The sequence below is a fragment of the Delphinus delphis genome, chromosome 6 (genome assembly GCF_949987515.2).
Source record: "Delphinus delphis chromosome 6, mDelDel1.2, whole genome shotgun sequence".
Taxonomy (NCBI): domain Eukaryota; kingdom Metazoa; phylum Chordata; class Mammalia; order Artiodactyla; family Delphinidae; genus Delphinus; species Delphinus delphis.
In genome coordinates this window covers 88,921,543-88,947,663 of record NC_082688.1, presented here as the reverse complement: position 1 = coordinate 88,947,663, position 26,121 = coordinate 88,921,543, and the positions used below count along the sequence as shown (strand labels likewise).

The window sequence follows — 26,121 nt, the reverse complement described above, 5'->3', positions numbered from 1 at the left end:
GACCTCCTGGCTGGAAAAGTTTACTGCTCCTAATTTTTCGCTGTTTTAAATAATCTTGAGGTGGACCATCTTGCATGTGAATCTTGTATGCATTTCTACTTTCTGCCTTATAACAGGTTTGTAGTTGTGGAATTACTGGCCTGAAGGATAAAATCCTTCTTAAAGCTCTTGGCACACACGACCATATTTGGGGAGACTGCTTCCCATGTTAATTCCTCCATGGGCAGGATGAGTGCCTGGTCCCAGTGGCCCCACCTGCATCATGACCATTATTGACACATCAACTGTGCCACCTCTGAGCTCCTCGGTGCTTTACATTGCAGGGGCTGGCATGTGAGGCGAGGTTTGCCCGTCCCCCTCCCCTCGGGAATTGACAGGGGCCACTTCCTTTTTTGAGGCTCCTCCCCTGACTTAAAAAAAAGTCAAAACAGTGTTACAGAAGTTTTGGTTTATGTTAAATCAACATTCTTGACAACACAATAGAAAAAAACCACAATGCAATCTAATTGTGGATTCATGAGAAAATTCCAGCCTTGATTCTCAAAGGCTGAGCAGAGGAGTGTGGTGGGGTGCCCAGGCCGGGCCAGGAGCCTGTGCCCTGGGGAGCTCCTCTGGCAGGGCTCTCACCATGAGGTCATACCCTGCATGCTTGGGGCTGGGATTCTAGAAAGGCCTGCTGGAAGTCGCCCTATTGGATGGCAGAGCAGGGATTACTGTGGGACGACCTCAGAAGAGCTGCTTCCTCTCTCGGTCCCCCTGGCCCTTGGTGTCACAAGGGTCTCACAACCAGAGCATCTCCAAGAGGCAGATTCAGATTTTGCACAAAGAACAGGGAACCCAGGCTTCCTTGGGAGCAGGACTTCCCAAGGGTGGCTGGCCACTTTGGCAATTCTGACGATTTTGCCACCTTTGCAAGTGTCTGAAATCTGCAGCCTCCCACCCCTCAGTTCCCTTTTTCTTGGTCATTTTCTTTGGTGTCTTATCCCCCACTCACCTCTGCCTTTGAAAATTCTGTTGTCTTTCTACTCACTGGGCTCTGGGTACCAAATTACCTTTATTATTTGTTTGGGGTTGACTTTCTGGCATGCTGGGGTTGCTGGTGCCTCAGATCAAACCAGTTCCCGGCCCCACTGGGTCGTGAGCCCCTGAAAATGCAGCTGCATCTCTCCTTGTTTCTCACCACCTGCCCCCTCAGTGTCAAGGTGAGTGTGGTGGACTGAATGAGCACATAGACAGGAACACATGGGCCCCCACACACACTTGCACACACATGTATGCACACATGTGCAACTTACATATGTATGCACACATACATGCAGTGCACATACACTCACGCGCGCGCACACACACACACACACACACACACACACATTCACACACCCCATAATTTTGTTCTGGGTTTTCCACCAAAAGTAATTATACCATACACATTCTCCTATTACCTACGATTTTTCAGTTTACAATTACTGTGGATATCTTTCCATGTCAGGATGTAAAAATCTACCTCATTCTTTTTATTTTTAAATTAGTTTAGCAGTATCCTGCCCGCACAGAGCATTCTGCATTACCGTCTGCGTGTGCCGGGCAGGTGGTTTCCAGGTTCCCTTTATGCTGTGAGGCCTGGGTCCAACCTCGGTCTGTGTCCCAGCCTCTCCCTCAGCTGTCACATGGGCAGAGCCATCCCTGGGCCCCTGGGAGGTCTACAGGTTGGTGGAAACATCACTCATTCATTTGAGTCTTCTCCTAGGCACCTGGAGTCCTGGGTGCCAGCGACCTGGGTTCTCTCCAAGGGAGGGAAAGCGGGGTCAGCAGGATCCGTGTTGATGTTGGCCCTGGCAGCCTGTGCTTCTGCCTGCTGCCCACCCCCTGGGTGGGCCACGGCTTTCCATCCTGGGCACTGGGGCTGGGCAGGCTGGATTTGGCCCCTGAAGCTTCTGTCCTTTAGGAAGCCATGTGGCCTATGGGGTGCTTGGGGGACTGCTGCTCTCACCAGAGTTAAAAAGGACAAACGCCACAATTATCTGGCTGAATGCGTCTTTTCTCCAAGGTGTCAGGGCTGTCGCAGTTGGAGCTCTGTTTCAGAACTGATGTCCTGGGTGATTCTGTCCCCATCTAGCCTCGAGGTTTGTGTAGGGCTCCCCTGCCTTGGCCCCACAACACCTCTCCCAGCTGCTGGTCTTTTCCCCTGTGCCCTGAGTTACCTCCCCCACTCTCTCTCCCTGCCTCTGCCCCTCTCCCTCTTACCCTCATGCCCTCCCCCAGTCACCACAGTGTGCTCACCTGGCCAGCCCAGCCCAAGGCCTGGCTGACCCTCCCAGGCTGCAGCTGGGGCTACCTTGTGCAGTTGTGATGATCTTGGGGACACGGATGCAGCTGGGCCCGGACATGTCCAGGGCCCAGCTTGCAGGTGATGCCCCTCATCCTCCTTTTTCCCTTGGACCATTTGCAGGTAACTTCGAGCCCCTGCTTGGGCCTGGAGTGTATGGCAGGCTCTAGTGCCTGCTTCCCAGGAGAGTGATGCCCACCTTCCACCAAGAAGCTCATTGTATCCTCATAGAGCTTTCGTCTGTTGCAGTCCTACAAGGGGCAGGGGGCAGGGGACAGGTGAGGCTCTTGGGTGCCTTGCTGTAGACACAGGAGGACTAGCAGGCTGGGTGTGCTGAGCCCCCCACGTCCATCAGGGCAGTCCTTGGGTGCCCAGCTCTTGTTGTGAGCCAGCAGTGGTCTCCATGGGGTGGGTGGCCTGTCTGCCTCTCCTAGGTGAGGGGTAGCTCTAAGGTGTTCCCGGCAGAACAGAACCCACCTTCCCTGCTTCTCACTTTCTCTTTCAGTCCCGGGGCCTTCCTGCACAACATAGCAAACAGCCAGACCCATCCTGGCCCAGGTGAGACCTGAGCCCACCAGGTGGTGGTGTTCTAAAGACCCCCAGGGGTGGAGTTGGGGTGTCATGCACAGTGCACATGGTCGTGACCCCTGTGTCTCAGCTTCCACACCTGTCACAGGGGCCCCTGCCGTGGGCTTTCCAGAGCATGGTGAGGCTTCAGGGATGCGTGGGACCAGCAGGTAGTGTTTGGGGAGCCAGTCCCAGTAACTAGGCCTGAGGAACGCCAAGTGGGGTTTTGTATTTTAAGGCACATTGGTTTCCTTCCTTTTGATTGACCTGGAGCCTCCATCAGAGAAGCCCCTTGGACCTTCCAAGGTGCACCTGACTCCCGACCTCCTGAAAGGGCCCTAAGTCTGTGTCATCTGACCTCAGACATCCTGCCCACCTGCAGGGTCAGTGCCGGCACATAGAGGCCTTGCAGCAGAACCTGCTGCAGCCTCCTTGTTTGTCCCTGGGGCCCCTGGGACCTGGGCAGGCAGGGGTTCACACCGGGCCAGGGGACAGAGGCAGACCCATCAGGGGAGGTCGGCCATCCTCAGTGTTTGTGAGCTCCAGGGGCTGCCAGTGAGAAGATAGCCTGGAGCCACTGTCCAGTGTGGACGTGCAGTATGCACTGTTGACCTAAAATCGTAACACAGCCAGCTATTTTACCAGCAAAATGGGTTTATTCAGGCACCGCAAAGAATTGCAATTTGGGACATGCAATCTCTGGCAAGCCACAGGAAAGTCCAGGGAACAAAGGAGAGTAACATTCTTTTATAGAGAAGGGAGAGTTGGGAGGAGCTGTTGTAAAACAAGAGTCCATTGGAGGAAACTGGGAGTTCGAAATATAGTGGCTTTCATTGACTAAGTGTGACAGCCTTTGGTTGGCTGGGCTGTTGCCAGGCGAGGAGAAATCCTTCCTCCTTCTGGGTAGTAAAGTAGTAACATTCTTCCTGTTGGAGATACAAAGGTGTAGTCTCTTCCTCTGGGTCTATAACTGACACTGAGTGATAGGGTGTAAGAGCTCTCCCTTATGGCCTCCTGACTCCATTTTAAATGAGGGTCTGTTTATTAATTTTCACAGGACTCCAGGTGTGGACATGGGGTGTAACTTCTGGGTCCAGTCTCTGGACCTGGCCAATCCTGAGCAGTTGCAGGGCTCTGCCTTTGTCTCAGTCCGTGGCTCCTGGTGGGTATGGGTGATGGGGGCTCACTGTGTGCCCAGTTCTACAGTTGCTGGGTTTGAGCCATCTTCACCCTGGTGTGATCGCTGGTATCATGAGCCCACTTTATGGATGAGCAAACTGAGGACAGCCAGCTCGGGGCCTGCCATGCAGAGGAGACCCAAGGCACAGGACCCTTCTGTAGCCTGACTCTGGAAGACAGGGGCTTGGAGAAGACTGGTAGGGAAGGAGCAGAGGGTCAGGCCTGGTGGGCTAGCCCTGGGTAGGGGGTGGGGGTTCAGGTGAGCCAGCTCTTCCTCCTCCTGGGTGGAGAGAAGCTATTCTCTGCTGCCCCAGCCTCCAGGGAGTGCCCCATGCCTGGGGGCTGGGAAGATCTGGCTGTGTTTACTGTCCTCACTGTGCCTTTGCCAATGTGGCATGCTACCAGTTTAATGTGTTCGGTTTTGGTTAATTTGTCAGTTGAAAATGATATGTATTGTGATTTTAGCTTGCCTTTCATGGGTGGTTAGCGAGGTTGAGTATCCTTCTCACACAGCTGTAGCATGTGCCTGTTCTGTTCCTGGCTCTGCCCTGTTCTGTTGGGAGATCCCCACAGTATATATAGTTCATGGAGGAAGAGTAGAAAAACTTTGCTATATTTGCTGTACATACTTTTCATAGCACTTTGAAGTTTGTTTTCATGATTTGGAGCACTGTTTCAATCCATCAGTGTCCTCTCCGTTTTCCTTTCCATTTTCTTTTTTGTTTGTTTGTTTGTTTAGAAAGTCACTTTGCATAATGAGAGCAAATATGCCCTCATGTTCTGATTTTGATGGCTTTGTCTTTTACATCTGACTCTTTAGATTTCTTTCACTTTATTACCATTTACGTTCTGAAGTGAAGACCGAACTTTATGTTTTCAAAAAACACTTGCCAAGGTCTTTCTGGGCTTCAGGCTCTGTTCCCAGGGCTGTCGGACTGCGGCAGCTGTGGCAGGCAGTGTCCTGCCCAGGGACCCTGGGGCGTTGGTGGCCTGCAGAGGGTCTTGTCTGCTGAGTGCTCCTCCTGGGCCAGTGGCTGAGGGTGGGGGGAGAACTGTCCCTCTGAACGGTGAGGAGACCTTTGGGTGTGGGCAGACAGCTAACCTCTCATGCCTCAGTTTCCTCATTGTACAATAGGGCTAATGATAATTATCCCGATTACCGCAAGGTTGTTGCAAAAAAAAATGAATGTAGAGTTCTTGATGCTACCAGATGCAGAGTCAGCACTCAGCCAGCCTTAGTGATGATGGGTGGGGTCACTCTCACAGGGCCACCAGGTTCTTTTCTCTTTCTTTTTTGAGATAAAATTCACATCACATAAAATTAACCATTTTAAAGCGAACAATTTGGTGGCATTTAATACATTCACAGTGTTGTGCAACCATCACCTCTGTCTAGTTCCAGAACATTTTCATACCAAAAGGAAACTCTGTGTGCACTAAACAGCCACTCCCCATTCCCCTCTGCCCCCACCCTCTGGTGCTGCCAGTCGGCCTCTGTCTCTCTGCATTTACCTATTCTGGGCATGATCATGTAAATGGAATCACAATATGTGGCCTTCTGTGTCTGGTTTCCTTCACTCAGCACAATGCTTTTGAGGCTCATCCTTGTTGTAGTGTGCATCAGCACTTCATTCCTTTTTAAGGCTGAATACTACTCCATTGTATGGCGGCACTGCAGTTTGCTTAGCCATTCATCAGTTGACAGACATTTGGGTTGCTTCCATCTTTTGGCTATTGTGACTACTGCTGCTGTTAACATTTGTATACAAGGATTTGTTTGAGAAACCGTTCTTAGTTCTTTGCGGGTCTATACCTTGGAGTGGAATTGCCAGGTCATATTATAATTTTCTGTTTAACTTTTTGAGGAACCACCATACTGTTTTGCATAGAAAATGTACCATTTTATGTTCCTACCATGAATGTGTGAGGGTTCTAATTTCTCCACATCTTCACCAGCACTTGCTAGTTTCCTGTTTGTTTTTTTCTTTTTAAAATTATAGCCATCCTAGTGAGTGTATAGTGGTATCTCATGGTTTTGATTTGCATTTCAGTGGCATCCAGATGACTTAAGGATGTTGAGCTTCTCTTCATGAGCTTCTTGGCCATTTGTATTTCTTCTTTGGAGAAATGTCTGTTCAGATCCTTTGACCATTTTTAAATTGATTTGTCTTTTTGTTGTAAAGTTCTTTATGCATTCTGCATGATAGACCCTTATCAGGTAATATGATTTGCAGATATTTTCTCCCATTCTGCATAGTGCCTTTTCACTTTCTTGATACTATCCTTTAATGCAGAAAAGTTTTAAAGTTTGATGATGTCTAATTTATGTCTTTTTCCTTTTGTTTCTTGTGCTTTTGGTGTCATTTCTAGGAATCCATGCCCAAATCCAAGGTCATGAAGATTCACTCCTGTGTTTTCTTCTAAGGGTGTTATAGTTTTAGCTCTTATATTTAGATTGTTAATCCATCTTCAGTTAATTTTTTGTATATGGTGTGAGGTAGGGGTTCAACTTCACCGTTTTGATATCCAGCTGTTCCAGCACCATGATACAGCTCCCTGGGGAAGGTGACTTAAAGCCGTCCCCTTCACGGGGTCCGGAGGGGCCCTGCCTATGGCTGCAAACTGCCTATGGTGAAATGGTGGGGGTGCCCTGGCTCTGAGACACGCCCCCACCACCCCCCCGCCTCAACCTCCCTGGGCTCTGTGGGGACAGGGCAGTAATGGCCCTCATGGAGGCAGGCCCAAAGGATGGCTGGTTCCCTCTGCCTTTCCCAGTCACATATGGTGAGGTCTTTCTTGACCCTCCCTCTCCACTTCAAGTCTCCCATCCCATCCATGTGGGCCACTGTCCCCACACACACTCTGCCCCAGCTGCCCTCATGCTACCCTGCCCTTCCTCTTGAAAAGTGAGTGGGAGGTGCTGCAGATCTTTGCAGGGGAAGCTCTTGAGGAGTCAGCTGACTGCTGGTTAATGATGTCTGTTTCTCCTTCGTTTCAGCTGTGTTGGAGTGGAAGAGGAGGAGGCCCCAGACATCGACATATACCACTGCCCAAACTGTGAGAAAACCCATGGGAAGTCCACCCGTAAGTATAGCACCATGCTGCTGCTCCTTGGATCTGACTATGGGGGCAGGGTCTCTGCTTGGCCTTGACCCCAACCCCAACTGGACCCCACCTTGCTGACGTGAACCGCCCTGTGTAGTTGCAGCCAGGGGACTCTGGTATCTAGGAACCACCTCCTGCCTCATTTATTGCCCCTCATGGCCTTGCTGGGCCCACTGTGGCCCCTCCTGGTCATCTCCTGCCTGCACATGCAGCTGGGGCCCCTCACGGCCTTTGCAAAGAGCCCACCAGCCTTCAAAGGCCTGGGCAGGGGTTGCAAAGTCCAGCATTTGCAGTGACCAGGCAACCTGAGATGGGTACATAGGCTGGGAAATGTCCAAGGGACCATCCATCCCAGCCCTGCCCAGCTCTGCCCAGCTGGCCATCTCTCTGCAGGGGTCCAGGAATGTGCATTGTTGCAGATTTGCTCTCCTTCCCTTCTCTAGCACCCCCTGCATGGAATCTTAGGTGTTCACCTTTCTCTCTCTCTCTTTTTTTTTTCCAGCAATGAAAAACATTTTATTTCCTGTCAGTTCTACATTATTAATAAGTAAGAGTACAGGGAGGAAAAATAATAGTTGTTTTTTTTTTTAATTGAAGTATACAGCCAAGGAATTTTGTATTTCTGAAATGCAAAAGAATTCCCTTTCTCAAACTATTTGTGCATTACAAGGACTTTATCCTCCTCCCCTTCCATCTGGCCCTCTGGGGGTGTGGGAGGCCCAGTGGGGGCTCCCCAAGGCACAGGCTTATCCAGGGTGGCCCACATCATGGCTGGGAGGCAAGTTCTAAGGCCGGGTCTGTGTGGGGGAAGTGCTGTGACCTTCTGGGGCTGGACCCCTGTAGCCCTTGTGGAGTGAGTCCTGTGGATCCAGTGGGCATAGAGGGAGGACACCAGCACAGGGTGAAAGCCCACCTCCAGCACCCCTGTTCTGTGAGTCGTGGCCAGCCAAGGGAGCCCAGGCCAGCCCCTTGGGAAGCTGGGTGAAGTGGGGTCTCACCTCTCCTTGACTTTTCTTGGGCCTCTCTTTGTGCCTGGCCTGTGCCCCATCATCACTAAGCGACCATGGGAGCTGTATTCCTTTCGGCTCTTGTGCTCTGCCCTCCAGCGCATGTGGGCATGAGGTAAATGCATGAGAAGATGAAGAAGAAAAGGCCTGGTGGCTTCTGAACTTCCTAGGCATGAAGATTCTCAAGTTCCTGACTTACCCTCATACCCCTAGAAGTTGGCAGCACTGATGCTCACAACACAACTCCCCTAAACGACCCGATCCTCCTGGTAACTGCTTTGCAGCAGATACAGGAGGATGACTGTCACCCCGTGGCTTAACCTGAATTTCTGGCACCTCATGAACCTCCAGGAAAACTCAGGGCCTAGGAGAGACAAACAGGGTGTGGACCCAGGTCCTGCATCTCGTGGCCCTGGGTGTGGGGTGGGGGGCTGATCAGGGCTGGGGCCGGGAGACAACCCCCTGCCATATAGAGCTGAGTGCCTGGGTAGGCACTACCCTGGGAGGTGCTCAGGGAGGGTGGGGGGCAGGGCCACCTCTGTGAGCGCTGTTCTAGATCAGCAGACAGTGTGGGACTTCAGCCTGGCAGGACCTGGCAGCCCCTCCTTGGCTGTGTGTGTGTATGTGTGTCTTGCATGTGTGCACGCGTGTGTGTGTGCATATGTGATTTGTAAATTCTGTGAACCAGACTTCTTGTTGTTATTGAGGCCCGTGTGCCCATCAGGGACGAAGGCACTGGTTTTAGCATCTTCCGCCAGTGTGCACTCCTAGATTGCCCATCACCCTTTATTTTACATGTGTGTGCCCTGACCAGAGCCTGTCTGTGACACACTGGTTGGTTTTTTCTGCTTGGATTCCAGTCACACCTTCCACAGTAAGGCCCCTCGATGACCCTGTGCCCCCTGGGGGCCACCTAAGCCCATGAGCCTGCCTCCTTTCCTTGCCCTGGCCTGGGTGAGATTTGTGACGGGCACAGTGAGGTGGGGATGGCAGGGGGAGGACCAGAACAGGATAGAGTTGGGGAATGGAGCACCGTGATGGGATGGAGGCAGAGTTCCCAGGGTGAGCTGGGCCTGAGGCCATATCCCTCTAGCTTTGCGTGTCTTACCAGATCTCAGGGTTCTCTCCCCACGCTGTTGCCACCTGTCCCTTGGACTGATTTTGGTCTGTGACCCTCACAGGTTTACGCAATTCACAGATGTAGAGTGAGACCCAGGAGTCCCTGTGGGAACTCGGCAAGGTATCCTTACTGACACGAAGGCTCACGGGAAGCGGGTGACATGGCCCTTAAAGTGGTTCTGAATCCTGGTGTTGCCTCTTGTTAGCGCTATGACTGCTTAAGAGGTAACTTACTAATTTCTTACTTTCCTCCTGCCTGAGGCGGATGTAGCTGTCACATCTTCCTGGTGGGATGAACCACGCTTAGGACGGTGGGCCGGGCTCTGGTGCTGAATGCCTTAGGGACACCTCTTGCCCCCATAACCCGGGGGGCCCACTGAGACCCACCAGCTTCCTGCTGTCTCCTGGGCACCTTGTCAGAGGGTGCCTTGGGCCACCATAGGCAGGAGAAGGCTCAGCCTCTGGGCTTAGGAGGGTCATGGGACCTGGGGAGGGAGGGAACCCACCAGCCAGGGCTGCAGAGGGGTTCAAGGGTAGCCCCATGGAGCTCAGACCCTGCCTCACAGCTTCATCTTTGGCTGTTGTCCCAGCATACCTGCTCCAGCCACAGTATCAGGTGTATTCCAGCCTCTCCACGAGGTTCTTGGAGCTGCCCAGTCCCGAGTGAGGGCCTGGGAAGCCCAGGTGGCCCAGGACTGCCACTGGCCCCTGGTCAGCATGCACTTCTCAGGCCCAGCTCCTGGCAGGCAGTGGAGATGCTGCTCCTCTCTCCTGCTGCCCACTGCTCCCCTGCATGTCTGCTATCGCTGGGCTGCATGCCCCCTCCAAGACTTGGTTTCCCCACATGGCCTTCTGACACAGGGCACTCCATGCTCACGAGGAGCCTGGGAAGCCAGGACTAGCATTAATGATGAAGCACAGAGATACCTAGTAACTTGCCTAGGGTCACATGACTACCAGATAGTTGGATCCCTTTGGATCTCCTGTCTGCCTGGTGCTGCCAGCAGAAGTTCCAGCTCCAGACCTCCCTTCGTAGGATCTTGACAGATTTCCATAGTATGCACTCACACCTTGGTCTTGGAGACCAAGCATGATGTAAATATCACCTGTTGTAGGAGACAGTCTCAAGGAGCTGTGACTTGATGAGACGGGGAAGGGGTGGCAGTTTGGAACAGAGGTCAGCTCAGCCACCATCCACCTAGCGCTTTCCCCTTCTTGCTTTAGGCAGGTCCTACTCAGGGGCAGTTGTCAGCTCCCTTCACCCCCACAACCACCGGGATGCAGGAGGACTGCAGCCCCCACCCTGTCCCCATCTGTGAAGGACAGGCACCCTGAGGGCCCCACCAGCTCTCCCTCACCTCCAGTCTCATCTCAGCCTGTTTCAAACCCTTCCAGGCAGCCCCCAGGGATGGTCTCCATGCCTGGCCCATCTTCACTCACCGAGTTACCTGTGGCTGCCCTGAATGGGGGCAAGGGTATCAAGGAAATAGCTTCCTTCCCTCTGGGGGCTCAAAGTCCAGTAGGGGCAAACATTAGTGTGTATGCGTGTGCGCGTTTGTGCTTGCGCGCGTGTGTGTGTGTGTATGTGTGTGCTAGTGTGCACGTGCCTGTCCCAGTCCAGTAGGGGCATGTGTACTTGTGTGTGGGTGCACATGCATGTGTATGTGTGTGCACACATGTGTCACAGCCCAGTAGGGACAGGTGTGTATGCTCACTTGTAAAAAGTCCAAGGTGGGTGTGTCCAGTGCCCTTGGAGCATGTGTGACAATAGGACAGCCTGAGGGAGTGGGCAGGGGGTGGGGAGGGCAGAGGGCACAGCAGGTGACGCCTGTGAGTTGTGGTCTGTCATGGCAGCAAAGGTCCCAGCAGGGAAGGACAGGGTTGGTGCTGTTTGAGGGCAAATCTGAGGGGAGGCCAGGTGGGAGGGGTCCTGAATAGTGAGCCTTAGTGGGACCTTCTCAGGAGGTGCCTCTGACGAGTTCTCAGCAGACTGAGTGCTGAGTGACATGGGGTCCCAGGAAGGCCCCAGCTTTCGGGTGCATCGTCTGAGCTGGCAGGTCGGGAGGTGAGGTGGGGACTGTGACTTAAGGATGTGGAGGGTGGGGGCTCCTGACCATGTGACAACTTGGGGTCCTAAGAGGCAGGGGAGGCGGGGTGGGCCAGGGACAGGGAACCCCAAGTTCTTTGCCTCTGAGGGGTCTGAGTCTTGCGGCATTCACAGTGGCTGCCCTCCCGGCCGGGTCCCTGGAGGCAAGGGGAGGGGGCTGTGGGTGATGACCTGCCTCTTGTTCCCCCACAGTGAAAAAGAAGCGAACCTGGCACAAACATGGCCCGGGGCAGACTCCCGAAGTAAAGCCCGTGCAGAATGGCAGCCAGCTCTTCATCAAGGAGTTGCGGAGTCGGACCTTTCCCAGGTGAGCAGGTGGCAGCCTTTTCCTCTCCAGCCTGCCTGCTCCCTCCGAGGTCTGGATACGTATCCCACCACTAGGGCTCCAGGGCCATGGGTTTCCCTCTGGGGGAGCAGCACAGTCCCCGAAACTCCAGGTGCTCCCGGCATGGGGGCTGATCTCTCCCTTCTCAGCACCTCCGAGGACAGTTTATGGGGACCCTCTTCACAGCCCGGGAGGGAAGGGACCTACCTCCCCCACCTGGTATGGGCCTTCCCATGGAACCTTCCTGAGAGAGAGGCTACCGTCCCCATTTTATGGACCAGGAGTGGGGGCTGGCGTCCAGCCTGAGACCATCCTCTGGAGGTGGCAGGTCCTGGTGTCAAATGGCTGTGGGCTTTCCTCTGTGTCCATGGCCTGGTGGGGTGTCCCTAGGTCTTCTCAGAGCACACCCTCCCCCTGTGCAGCCTTGTCCTATATGAGGACTGAGGGCAGAGAGCAGGATCAGGGCCACAGGAAATGGTTTCTGGTGAGGGGGGCACCGTGACTGCATGGACGTGAGGTTGTACAGACAGCTGCTCTGAAACACCCTTGTCCCTTCACAGCTGGAAGACAGTTTCTCTTTGTCTGACAAAGTCTTTACAAAGTCTTTACTTCTTCTTCACTTCTGAAGGATAATTTGATGGACACAGAATTCTAAGTTGGTGGGTTTTTTCTTTTAACACTTTAAATGTCTCATCCCATGCTCGACTTGAGTGCATGGTTTCTGGTGAGAAATTCAGTGTAACTCTTAGCCTTGCTGCTCAGTGGATAAGGTATTTTTCCTCTCTGGCTTCTTTTTTATTTTCTTTTTTTCCACCTTTATTGAGATATAATTCATACACCATACAATCCATCCATTTAAAGAGTACAGTTCAGTGTATTCATAGCTCTGCACCACCACCAGTCAGTTTTAGAATGTTTCCATCACCTCAAAAAAACCCCTGTAGCTTTATCATCCTCATTCCTCCCCACTTCTCCCCAAAGTCCTATCACTAATCTGCTTTCTGTCACTGTAGCTTTGCCTATTCTGAACATTTCATCAAAATGAAATCATATAATATGTGGTCTTTGTGACTGGCTTAGTTCACTTAGCATAATGTCTTCAAGGTTCATCCAGGGTATAGCAAGTGTCAGTGCCTCATTCCTTTTTTATGGCCGAATAATATTCCGTTGTATGTATAGACCACATTTTGTTTATCCATTCGTCAGCTGATGGACATTTGGGTTATTTCTGATTTGGGGCTACTGTGAAGAATTCTACTATAAATGTTCTTGTAAAATATTTTGTTTGGACATATATTTTCATTTTTTTTTAGGAGTAACTCAATATTTAATTGTTTGAGGAACTGCCAGACTGTTTTCTAAAATGGTTGTATCACTTTCCATTCCCACCAGCAGCGTCTGAAGGTTTCAATTCACCAGAACTTGTTATTATCTGACTTTTTTTTTTTGGCTGCGTTGGGTCTTAGTTGCGACACGTGGGATCTTTGTTGAGGCATGCAGGATCTTTGTTGAGGCATGTAGGATCTTTCGTTGAGAAGCACGGGCTTCTCTCTAGTTGTGGCGTGTGGGCTTCTCTCTAGCGGGCTTTTCTCTAGTTGTGGCATGTGGGTTTTCTCTCTCTCGTTGAGGCGTGCGAGCTCAGTAGTTGTGGTGAGCCGGCTTAGTTGCCCCGCAGCATGTGGGATCTTAGCTCTCTGAGCAGGGATCAAACCCCGCGTCCCCTGAGTTGGAAGGCGGATTCTTTACTGGTGGACCACCAGGGAAGTCCCTTATCTGACTTCTTGATTCTACCTATCCTGTAGTTGTGAAGTGGTCTCTCACTGTGGTTTTAATTTGCATTTCCCTGATGACTAGTGATGTTGAGCATCTTTTCATGTTCTTGTTGGCCATTTGTCGTTTGCCCATTAAAAGTGTTTTTTTTTTGTCTTTTTATTATTGAATTGTAAGAGTTCTTTATGTATTTTAGATACAAGTCCCTTACCAGATATATGATGTGCAAATACTTTCTCCACTTTTGTGGGTTGTCTTTTCACTTGGTGTCTTTTGAAGCACAAAAGTTTTAAATTTTGATTAAGTCTAATTTATTTATTTTTTCTGTTGTTGCTTGTGCTTTTGTTTTAGACAAAAACAAACCATTGCCAAATTCAAGGTCATGAAGATTTATGCCTATGTTTTCTTCTAAAAGTTTTATAGTTTTAGCTCTTATATTTATGTCTTTAACTCATTTTGAGTTAATTTTTGTATATGGTGTGAGGTAAAGGTCCAACTTCATTCCGTTGCATGTGGATATCCAGTTCTCCCATGCACCATTTATTGAAATGCCTATTCTTTCGCCATTGAATTATCTTGGTACCCTTGATGAAAAACAATTGACCATAGATGTTTGGGTTTATTTCTGGACCCTCAGTTCTGTTCCATTGATCCATATGTCTCATATTATGCCAGTACCACACAATCTTGATTACTGTAGCTTTGTAGTGAAGTTTGAAATTGGCAAGTGCCCTCCAACTTTCTTTTTTTTAAAGACTGTTTTGGTTATCTGGGTGCCTTGTATTTCATTCAGCATTCCAAGTTCAGCATGTCAGTTTCTGCAAAGTAGTCAGCTGGTATTTTGACAGGGATTGTGTGGAATCTGTAGATCAGTTTTCCATTATTTCTTGAATCCCACTCCTTCCTTCTAGATTTGGTTTCCTCCTTGTTGAATTTTATCCGTTAGTAGTTCTTTCAGAAAAGGCCTATAAAAATATTCTCTGTGTCTGAAAATATTTTGTCTTTATTCTTACATGATTCTAATTTTCTAAAATGGATCTAAAATTCTAGAGTAAAAGTTATTTTCCTTGAACTTTTTGGAAATACTATTTTGTTGTCTTTTGACATTTATTGTTACTGATATCAGTCTAGCCGCTGGAGTTTTTGTTTTGTTTCATTTTCATTTTTGGTGAATAATCTGTTTATTTCTCTGAAAACTTTTGAGATTGTTTTCTCATTTTTAATATACTATAGGTATACTGCAGTGCTTCTAATGTGCATTTGTTTTTATTTATCCTGTTCAGGACTCAGTAAGTGCCTTTAATTTGAGGTGTCATATTTTATCGCAATTCTGAAAAATGTCCTGTTTTCTCTTTTAATAACACTTCTTCCCCATTCTGTCTTATTTTTCAGATCTTTTCATCAAATTCACTATTTTTTTTTCAGCCAGCTACCATTTAATGTATCTACTGAGTTTTAAAAAATTTCAATCATCATATTATTTTTTCTACAATTTCTATTCCCTTTTAGTGTTGCCTGTTCTTTTCCTCCTTCTCTGTTCTTTGCCTTATCCTCTCATTATCCCTTTGGACATGTTTAATGTACTTGTCTTAAAATGGCCTTTTCAATTATCCTATTATCCTCAGTTCTTGGGATCTACTCTTCTGGGCAGATGAGGCTGCTGGCTCTCCCTCCTGGGGGTTCACCTCCTTCTGGGAGGTGTGATCTTCAGAGGGCATCATTCCCATGGCAGCCAGTCTGCCCTGGGCTCTGAGGTGTCCCTACAGGATGGTTTCGTGTTTGCCTCTTTTTTTTGCTGTATGCGGGCCTCTTACCGCTGTGGCCTCTCCCGTTGCAGAGCACAGGCTCCGGACGCGCAGGCTCAGCGGCCATGGCTCACGGGCCCAGCCGCTCCACGGCATGTGGGATCTTCCCGGACTGGGGCGCGAACCCGTGTCCCCTGCATCGGCAGGCGGACTCTCAACCACCGTGCCACCAGGGAAGCCCTCGTGTTTGCCTCTTGCTGGGTCCTCATGGGTTTCACAGTTCCAGACCCAATCCATGGGTGTGAATTTGGAACTCTCACTAGTGAGACAAGAGCTTGGGATTCCAGTTTATCAAGGGCGACCTTCTACCTCTGGCTGCCTTGTAGCTTCCACAGCTGACTCTGTGCTGTCCCAGTACTCCCAGAGCTTCTCACAGCAGTTGCCCACCACACTACTTCTTCTTCCTCACCCTCCACTCACTCCTTCTGATTTATCCCTAACACTCTGTCACCATGGTGTCAAACCCCAGGATCACTCTTCAGTCCTCACCTTAACTGACCCTTGTCAACCCGTAGCAGTGGTGCAGTCCCCTCTCCTTGAGTCCTGTCCTCTGTAGAGACCATGCCACCATGCTCTGCTGGCTGTCCTTCCCTGCCCGGCCTCCTTCCCTGCTGACGACTCTCCCTGAGGGATTCTGGGAACTCTACTTGATCCCCACCATCTTTTTCCCTGGCCTCATAGATTGTCCCTTGGCCAGCAGCTCCTCAACTTCTTTCTCCAGCCACTAGTCCTTCTGAGCTCCTGACCTGTCTGTCCAACTGGTGCATCCACTGGCCAATCCCAACAAGTGTGTTCCTACTCAGCTCTGGATCTGCCCCCACCCCCATTCCTGCCCCACCTCCAGGCCTCAGTCAGTGGCCCCGGTCCCTTGGTCGCTCAGGCCAGTCTCTTGGCCATTCACCTTTGCCTCCCCTTGTTCTCCCACCCCCATCTGATCTCCTGAGTCCACCACCTCCCTCTCACTGTCACCTTCTGGTCCAGGCACTGCATGCTGAGCCTCCTCCTCCGTGGTTGCCCTGCCCCACCCTGGTCCTGCTGCTGTCCACTGAACATCCGCACAGCAGCCAGATGAATCTCTGACCGTCACTGCCCTTCTCAAGTTGTCCAGTGGCTCCCAGTGCTCTTGGCATGAGGTGGCCTGGCCCACCACCTCACCGACTTGGGTGCTTGCCCCCCACCCCCACCCCCGCCCCCAGCCCCCCAGGTCCTTCTTATTCCTCACACTTGCCACATCCTCCTCCCTCCAAGGCCTTTGCTGGTACATTCCTTCTACTCAGAGCCCTGCCCCTCTCACTCCTGCTCCCCCAGGCTTCGACAGGCCCAGTCTGACACTGCTTCCTGCTGTCTCCACCACAGCACTGCTCTCAGCTGTGGGTTAATGGCCTTGCATGCTCATCTGATGAAAGCCCCTCTCCAGCGTCACCACACAGGGGTCTTTCCAGCTGGGACCCACAGGTCTCTGGCGCCCAGGGCAGCATCCGACACACAGGGAGGCAGGAGAGCTGCTGACCACAGCATCCCAGCCCAGCCCTGGGTCCTGTGTTTGGCTTGTCCAGGGGGTAGGTTCTCTCTATAAAGGGGTTTATCTCCATCTGCTGTGTCCTTAGACCTACCCCCATGCAGGGGTCTGATCTCTGAGCACTTGAGAGGAATATTATCGAGTGGAGGGTGAGTGGAGAGCAAGGGAGGTGGGGGAGGGATCTCGCTCACATGTCTGGAGGCTCCCTCTGCCATAGTAAGAGGGATGGGTGCAGTGTGTCCCCATTCTCTACTCACCACGGCCCTGGACAGGTGCCCAGACCTCCTGGACCTCAAGGTTCCTGTCTGTGATGAGTGTGTGGGACCCTGTCATGTCTACCTTGTGGCTGCCCTGTGACCACTGAGTGTGGCACCGTGACAGGTCCTCCTTCTGGGGCATGGGCGGTGTGTGCCTGGAGCTCAGGCTCCATGTCTGCAGCCCTGAGGCCCTGTCCAGGCCTATCATGGAGGCTGGGACCTGGGCTTGATGTGACCCCTGACTTGTATTTCCCTGCAGCGCGGAAGACGTGGTGGCCCGCCTGACGGGCAACCAGCTCACGCTGGGCTACATGGAAGAGCATGGCTTCACCGAGCCCATCCTTGTCCCCAAGAAAGATGGGCTGGGCCTGGCGGTCCCAGCCCCCACCTTCTATGTCAGCGATGTCGAGAACTACGTGGGTAAGTGCCCTCTCCTGCAAGTGAGTTGTGGGCTCCCTGAGCCAGGAGTCCCTGTATACGCTGCCTAGGCCCTGACTGTGTCTCAGAGCCATGTGAGCCAGTGTGACTCTGGGTCTCCTTGTTCCGTTCTGGGTGCTCTTCTTAGAATGAGACCCCATGCCCCAGCAAATGATGCGGGACCCAGGCCCCTTCCCTTCTCAGTTACTCTGCCCAAAAAATGGGGGCTTCGTGGGGACCCCTGGATTCTGCCAGCTATAGTACTGTTGGGCGCTAATGATAGTCATGCCTGGGAGGGCCCCAGCTGTGTTGTCCACAGTTCCTGATGTTCGTGCCATGTCCTCCTCAGCCTCTGCTGGGGCCAACCTGGGGGCTGACCTCCCTTGTCTGCCCTGGACACGCCGTCCCATGGCCCCAGGACTACCTCCTCTTCTGGATCCCTTTGGGTTCTAGCTGGTGCTATTGGCGCCCTGTCTTGTGTTCCCTGGCAGCTCCCAGTGCTGTGGACACCCTCGGTCAGGACACCTCTGGGTGGATGAAGTGCTTGTATGTGCTGGGACATCATCTGGCACGGAGAGGCTAGCACGTGCTTGCAGTGACCTTGGCAGGGCTGGTGGCCTCACAGCCGTGGCTCTGAGGCCCTCATGGTTGCTGGGGATTGGGGTGTTCACAGGGATGCCTGGGTGGCCAGTGAGGAGAGGGGAGAGGAAAGACCCTGAAAAGGCAAATGCCCAGGCCAGCTCTGGCCGCACACTGGGCAGGAGAGGGCACAGGTGCTGAAACCCTCAGACGAGTTGTTCCATCACTGAGCTCTTGACCCTCTGCATCTCTAAGGCTTATGAGTGGGGGGCAGGGGGCAGATGGGTGTGAGGATTAAATGAGATCGTCTGTACAAGCCACACAGGAAGCCAGTGGCATTCCAGAGAACAGGGGGCGGGGTGGGAAACACGCCTTCTCTGGAGCCGAAGCCCATCAGGGGAGGCCCCAAGGCTGGCCGGCTTGTGGCAGGGAGGAAGAAGGGACTCATGTTTTCAGTCTGGGAATGACCACAGTCCAGGACTGTCTCTGCCATGTCGTAGCACCTGTAATAACAGTTAATAACTAGTGAGTGTCTACCAGGTGCCAGGCATTTTTCTAAGCTGTTTCTGCATAGGAGCTAGTGTTGTCCTGCTCACAGCTCTGTCATCCAGGCCCCAGGCTCAGCCAGCTGCAAACGGCAGGGCCAGGTCTGCCGCAGTCCCTGCCTCCCCACAACCCCCCAACCAGTTGTGCTTACAGGAGTGGGAAGCAGCTTACTGAATAGGGGAGGAGACGGTCCAGAGGTTTCCGTTGTAAATGTCTTTCTTTCACCTTTTAATTTTTTTATTATGCAACTTTTCACACACACACAAAATGAGAGAAATAAGCAGTGAACCCTCATGTACCCAGTACTGGTCACAAAACCCATCAGCTTTTGGCTGTTTTCCTGTCTCCCCAACTCCCCCCTCCCCCAAGTATTTGAAGGCAAGTCTCTGGTACATACATCATTTCGCCCATGAAAACTCCAGTACACAGCGCTAACAGACAGTTTAAATAAGTATATAATCACAGTTCCATCTTGCACTTTACGACACTAACAATAATTCCTTAAAATCACCTAAGACCACCTAAATTCTCCCCAGTTGCCTCAAAAACACCTTTTTATATTTGGATGTTTGACTCTGAATCTAAACAAGACCACATACTACATTTGGGTTTGATGTCCCTTCAGTCTCTTCTGTAACAGCCCCCATCCCCTTTCCATTCCCTTGGTTTGTTGGAGAAATGGGGTTGTTAGTCCTGGAGAATCTTGCTTTTTTTTTCTTTTTTGAATTTTATTTTATTTATTTTTTTACACAGCAGGTTCTTACTAGTTATCCATTTAATACATATTAGTGTATATATGTCAATCCCAATCTCCCAATTCATACCACCACACACCCCAACGCCCTGCAACTTTCCCCCCTTGGTGTCCATATGTTTGTTCTCTACATCTGCGTCTCCATTTCTGCCCTGCAAACCGGTTCATCTATACCATTTTTCTAGGTTCCATATATATGCGTTAATATACAATATTTGTTTTTCTCTTTCTGACTTACTTCACTCTGTATGACAGTCTCTAGATCCATCCACGTCTCTACAAATGACCCAATTTCGTTCCTTTTTATGGCTGAGTAATATTCCATTGTTTATATGTACAACATCTTCCTTATCCATTCATATGTCAATGGGCATTTAGGTTGCTTCCATGACCTGACTATTGTAAATAGTGCTGCAATGAACATTGGGGTGCATGTGTCTTTTTGAATTATGGTTTTCTCTGGGTATTTGCCCAGTAGTGGGATTGCTGGTTCATATGGTAATTCTATTTTTAGTTTCTTAAGGAACCTCCATACTGTTCTCCATAGTGGCTGTATCAATTTACATTCCCACCAGCAGTGCAAGAGGGTTCCCTTTTCTCCACACCCTCTCCAGCATTTTTTGTTTGTAGATTTTCTGATGATGCCCATTCTAACTGGTGTGAGATGATACCTCATTGTAGTTTTGCTGTGCATTTCTCTAATAATTAGTGATGTTGAGCATCTTTTCTTGTGCTTCTTGGCCATCTGTATGTCTTCTTTGGAGAAATGTCTACTTAGGTCATCTGCCCATTTTTGGTTTGGGTTGTTTGTTTTTTTAATATTGAGCTGCATGAGCTGTTTATATATTTTGGAGATTAATCCTTTGTCCATTGATTCATTTGCAAATATTTTCTCCCATTCTGAGGTTTGTCTTTTCGTCTTGTTTGTAGTTTCCTTTGCTTTGCAAAAGCTTTTAAGTTTAATTAGGTCCCATTTGTTTATTTTTGTTTTTATTTCCATCACTCTAGGAGGTGGGTCAAAAATGATCTTGCTGTAATTTTTGTCAAAGAGTGTTCTTCCTATGTTTTCCTCTAAGGGTTTTATAGTGTCCAGTCTTACATTTAGGTTTCTAATGCATTTTGAGTTTATTTTTGTGTATGGTGTTAGGGAGTATTCTAATTTCATTCTTTTACATGTAGCTGTCCGGTTTTCCCAGCACCACTTATTGAAGAGACCGTCTTTTCTCCATTTTATATCCTTGCCTCCTTTGTCATAGATTAGTTGACCATAGGTGCATGGGTTTATCTCTGGGCTTTCTATCCTGTTCCATTGATCTATATTTCTGTTTTTGTGCCAGTACCATATTGTCTTGATTACTGTAGCTTTGTAAGATAGTCGGAAGTTAGGGAGTCTGAATCCTCCAGCTCCGTTTTTTTCCCTCAAGACTGCTTTGGCTATTCAGGGTCTTTTGTGTCTCTGTACAAATTTTAAGATTTTTTGTTCAAGTTCTGCAAAAAATGCCATTGGTAATTTGATAGGGATTGCATTGAAGCTGTAGATTGCTTTGGGCAGTATAGTCATTTTCACAATATTGATTCTTCCAATCCAAGAACATGGTATATCTCTCCATCTGTTTGTATCATCTTTAATTTCTTTCATCAGTGTCTTATAGTTTTCTGCATACAGGTCTTTTGTCTCCTTAGGTAGGTTTATTCCTAGGTATTTTATTCTTTTAGTTGCAGTGGTAAATGGGAGTGTTTCCTTAATTTCTCTTTCAGATTTTTCATCATTAGTGTATAGGAATGCGAGCGATTTCTGTGCATTAATTTTGTATCCTGCTACTTTACCAAATTCATTGATTAGCTCTAGTAGTTTTCTGGTGGCATCTTTAGGATTCTCTATGTACAGTATCATGTCATCTGCAAACAGTGACAGTTTTACTTCTGCTTTTCCAATTTGTATTCCTTTTATTTCTTTTTCTTTGATTGCCGTGGCTAGGACTTCCAAAACTATGTTGAATAATAGTGGTGAGAGTGGACATCCTTGTCTTGTTCTGATCTTAGAGGAAATGCTTTCAGTTTTTCACCATTGAGAATGATGTTTGCTGTGGGTTTGTTGTATATGGCGTTTATTAAGTTGAGGTAGGTTCCCTCTGTGCCCACTTTCTGGAGAATTTTTATCATAAATGGGTATTGAATTTTGTCAAAAGCTTTTTCTGCATCTATTGAGATGATCATATGGTTTTTGTTCTTCAGTTTGTTAATATGGTGTATAACATTGATTGATTTGCGTATATTGAAGAATCCTTGCATCCCTGGGATAACCCCCACTTGATCATGGTGTATGATCCTTTTAATGTGTTGTTGGATGCTGTTTGCTAGTATTTTGTTGAGGATTTTTGCATCTATATTTATCAGTGATATTGGTCTTTAATTTTCTTTTTTTTGTAGTATCTTAGTCTGGTTTTGGTATCAGGGTGATTGTGGCCTCATACAGTGAGTTTGGGAGTGTTCTATCCCTGCAATTTTTTGGAAGAGTTGGAGAAGGATGGGTGTTAGCTCTTCTCTAAATGTTTGGTAGAATTCACCTGTGAAGCCATCTGGTCCTGGACTTTTATTTGTTGGAAGATTTTTAATCACAGTTTCAATTTCATTAGTTGTGATTGGTCTATTCATATTTTCTATTTCTTCCTGGTTCAGTCTTGGAAGGTTTTACCTTTCTAAGAATTTGTCCATTTCTTCCAGGTTGTCCATTTTATTGGCATAGAGTAGCTTGTAGTAGTCTCTTAGGATGCTTTGTATTTCTGCAGTGTCTGTTGTAACTTCTCCTTTTTCATTTCTAATTTTATTGATTTGAGTCCTCTCCCTCTTTTTCTTGATGAGTCTGGCTAATGGTTTATCAATTATGTTTACCTTTGCAAAGAACGAGCTTTTAGTTTTATTTATCTTTTCTATTGTTTTCTTTGTTTCTATTTCATTTATTTCTGCTCTGATCTTTATGATTTCTACTAACTTTGGGTTTTGTTTGTTCTTTCTCTGGTTCCTTTAGGTGTAAGGTTAGATTGTTTATTTGAGATTTTCCTTGTTTCTTGAGGTAGGCTTGTATAGCTATAAACTTCCCTCTTAGAACTGCTTTTGCTGCATCCCATACGTTTTGGATCATCGTGTTTTCATTGTCATTTGTTTCTAGGTATTTTTTGATTTCCTTTTTGATTTCTTCAGTGATCTCTTGGTTATTTAGTAACATATTGTTTAGCCTCCACGTGTTTCTGTTTTTTACGTTTTTTTCCCTGTAATTGATTTCTAATCTCATAGTGTTGTGGTCAGAAAAGATGCTGGATATGATTTCAATTTTCTTAAATTTACTGAGGCTTGATTTGTGACCCAAGATGTGATCTATCCTGGGGAATGTTCCATGTGCACTTGAGAAGAAAGTGTAATCTGCTGTTTTCAGATGGAATGTCCTATAAATATCAATTAAATCTATCTAGTCTATTGTGTCATTTAAAGCTTGTGTTTCCTTATTAATTTTTTGTTTGGATGATCTGTCCATTGGTGTAAGGGAGGTGTTAAAATCCCCCACTATTATTGTGTTACTGTCGATTTCCTCTTTTATAGCTGTTAGCAGTTGCTTTATGTATTGAGGTGCTTCTATGTTGGGTGCATATATATTTATAATTGTTATATCTTCTTCTTGGATTGATCCCTTGATCATTATGTAGTGTCTTTCTTTGTCTCTTGTAACAGTCTTTATTTTAATGTCCATTTTATCTGACAGGAGTATTGCTACTCCAGCTTTCTTTTGATTTCCATTCGCATGGAATATCTTTTTCCATCCCCTCACTTTCAGTCTGTATGTATCCCTAGGTCTGAAGTGTGTCTCTTGTAGACAGCATATATATGGGTCTTGGTTTTGTATCCATTCAGCGTGCCTCTGTCTTTTGGTTGGAGCATTTAATCCATTCACGTTTAAGGTAATTATCAGTATGTATGTTCCTATTACCATTTTCTTAATTGTTATGGATTTGTTTTTGTAGGTCCTTTTCTTCTTTTGTGTTTCCCACTTAGAAAAGTTCCTTTAGCATTTGTTGTAGAGCTGGTTTGGTGGTGCTGAATTCTCTTAGCTTTTGCTTGTCTGTAAAGCTTTTGATTTCTCCGTCAAATCTGAATGAGATACTTGCTGGGTAGAGTAATCTTGGTTGTAAGTTCTTCCCTTTCATCACTTTAAATATGTCCTGCCACTCTCTTCTGGCTTGTAGAGTTTCTGCTGAGAAATCAGCCGTTAAACTTATGGGAGTTCCCTTGTATGTTATTTGTCATTTTTCCCTTGTTGCTTTCAAAAATTTTTCTTTTTCTTTAATTTTTGTCAATATGATTACTGTGTGTCTCGGCGTGTTTCTCTTTGGGTTTATCCTGCCTGAGACTCTCTGTGCTTCCTGGACTTGAGTGGCTATTTCCTTTCCCATGTTAGGGAAGTTTTCGACTGTAATCACTTCAAACATTTTCTCAGGTTCTTTCTCCTTCTCTTCTCCTTCTGGGACCGCTATAATGCGAATGTTGTTGAGTTTAATGTTGTCCCAGAGGTCTGTTAGGCTGTCTTCATTTCTTTTCATTCTTTTTTCTTTATTTTGTTCCATGGCAGTGAATTCCACCATTATGTCTTCCAGGTCACTTATCTGTTCTTCTGCCTCAGTTGTTCTGCTATTGATTCCTTCTAGTATATTTTTCATTCAGTTATTATATTGTTCATCTCTGTTTGTTCTTTAATTCTTCTAGGTCTTTGTTAAACATTTCTTGCATCTTCTCAATCTTTGCCTCCTTTCTTTTTCCAAGGTCCTGGATCATCTTCACTATCGTTATTCTGAATTCTTTTTCTGGAAGGTTGCCTATCTCCACTTCATTTAGTTGTTTTTCTGGGGTTTTATCTTGTTTCTTCATCTGGTACATTGCCCTCTGCCTTTTCATCTTGTCTGTCTTTCTGTGAATATGGTTTTTGTTCCACAGGCTGCAGAATTGTAGTTCTTGTTGCTTCTGCTGTCTGCCCTCTGGTGGATGAGTCTATCTAAGAGGCTTGTGCAACTTTCTTGATGGGAGGGACTGGTGGTGGGTAGAGCTGGCTGTTGCTCTGGTGGGCAGAGTTCAGTAAAACTTTAATCCACTTGTCTGCTGATGGGTGGGTCTGAGTTCCCTCCCTGTTGGTTATTTGGCCTGAAGGGACCCAACACTGGAGCCTACCCGGCTCTTTGGTGGGGCTATTGGCAGACTCTGGGAGGGCTCACACCAAGGAGTACTTCCCAGAACTCCTGCTGCCAGTGTCCTTGTCCTCATGGTGAGCCACATCCACTCCCCACCTCTGCAGGAGACCCTCCAACACTAGCAGGTAGGTCTGGTTCAGTCTCCAGTGGGGTCACTGCTCCTTCCCCTGGGTCCCAATGCACACCGTACTTTGTGTGCACCCTCCAAGAGTGGAGTCTCTGTTTCCCCCGGTCCTGTTGAAGTCCTGCAGTCAAATCCTGGTAGCCTTCAAAGTTTGATTCTCTAGGAATTCCTCCTCCTGTTGCCGGACCCCCCGTTTCGAAAGCCTGACGTCGGGCTCAGAACCTTCACTTCAGTGGGTGGACTTCTGTGGTATAAGTGTTCTCCAGTTTGTGAGTCACCCTCCCAGCAGTTATGGGATTTGATTTTATTGTGATTGTGCCCCTCCTACCATCTCATTGTGGCTTCTCCTTTGTCTTTGGATGTGGGGTATCTTTTTTGGTGAGTTCCAGTGGCTTCCTGTCGATGATTATTCAGCAGTTAGTTGTGATTCCGGTGCCCTTGCAAGAGGGAGTAAGCGCATGTCCTTCTACTCCGCTATCTTGAACCAATCTCTCTGGAGAATCTTTCATATTTGCGTTTTGGGAAGATCTTACATTAGGGATTTGGCTGACAGCGTCCCTGTAGTGTCACCTAATGTGTTCTTCTGACCCTAATAGTTCCTGTAACAGTGGTTAGAGGTTGCTTAGATTTGTGTTCAAGTTGTTGGCAGGACTCCTCCTTGGGGTAGGGGTGCTGCCACCCACTTCTTTTCATTGGTCAAGGCAGTGCAGTCTCATCTGTTCACAGAATGCTCCATCCGCCTTTCAGCTTGCTGTCTTAGCAGCCAGTGAGGACTGTTGTAAAGGAAGAGTTTGCTAATTCTGTCCTTCTCTCTCTGTCTATTGTGAGTCTTCTCTAAAGAACTTCCCCTTATTAGTTACTTGGTTATCCAAAACTCTATTTCTGTCATCAACAGTTTTTACCCTGAACTTTTCCCATCAAGTATAGAAAATGTAGGATAAATGTTTTTCCTTTTATTTTCAATTTTCAGAATGATGAGTTGGTGTCCTAGAAATGCAAGAATTTTTTTGATTTTAAAAAATTTTTTATGTATAAGTATGTCCATGCATTATTTGGGACATATTTGCACTAAAAACATCTTCATTGTTTATCTGAAGTGTAAGTTTTTACCTGGCATCCTATATTTGTACTTGCTTATCTGGCCACCTTAGCTGAGGCTCACTACTGTGCCACCCCACTGTACCAGGGGGTCTTCATGGCCACCCAAGGGAAGGAGCAGACAGGGCAGGTGGGGGGAGGGTCAGACGTTAGAGCCTAGAGCCTCAGCATTCAGCCCTCTCTCCGTTGTCTTCTGAGGGTGAGTGAGCATTTCCTCTGCACCTCCTGGCCCCCGACCTCACAGAAGGCCACGCCATCTTCCCTGGGTGTGCTCACCCTCCCC

General features: G+C 48.3%; 1 protein-coding gene across 1 annotated transcript in view; it reads left to right on the top strand.

Moving 5' to 3' along the window:
- Positions 1 to 26,121, top strand: part of PHF2 (PHD finger protein 2) — a 94,560-nt gene that overhangs the window by 44,868 nt on the left and 23,571 nt on the right. The window contains exons 2-4 of the mRNA XM_060015029.1: positions 7,071 to 7,156; positions 11,603 to 11,717; positions 17,346 to 17,506. Coding sequence (XP_059871012.1) covers positions 7,071 to 7,156; positions 11,603 to 11,717; positions 17,346 to 17,506 — 362 coding nt within the window. The remainder of the gene's footprint in view (positions 1 to 7,070; positions 7,157 to 11,602; positions 11,718 to 17,345; positions 17,507 to 26,121) is intronic.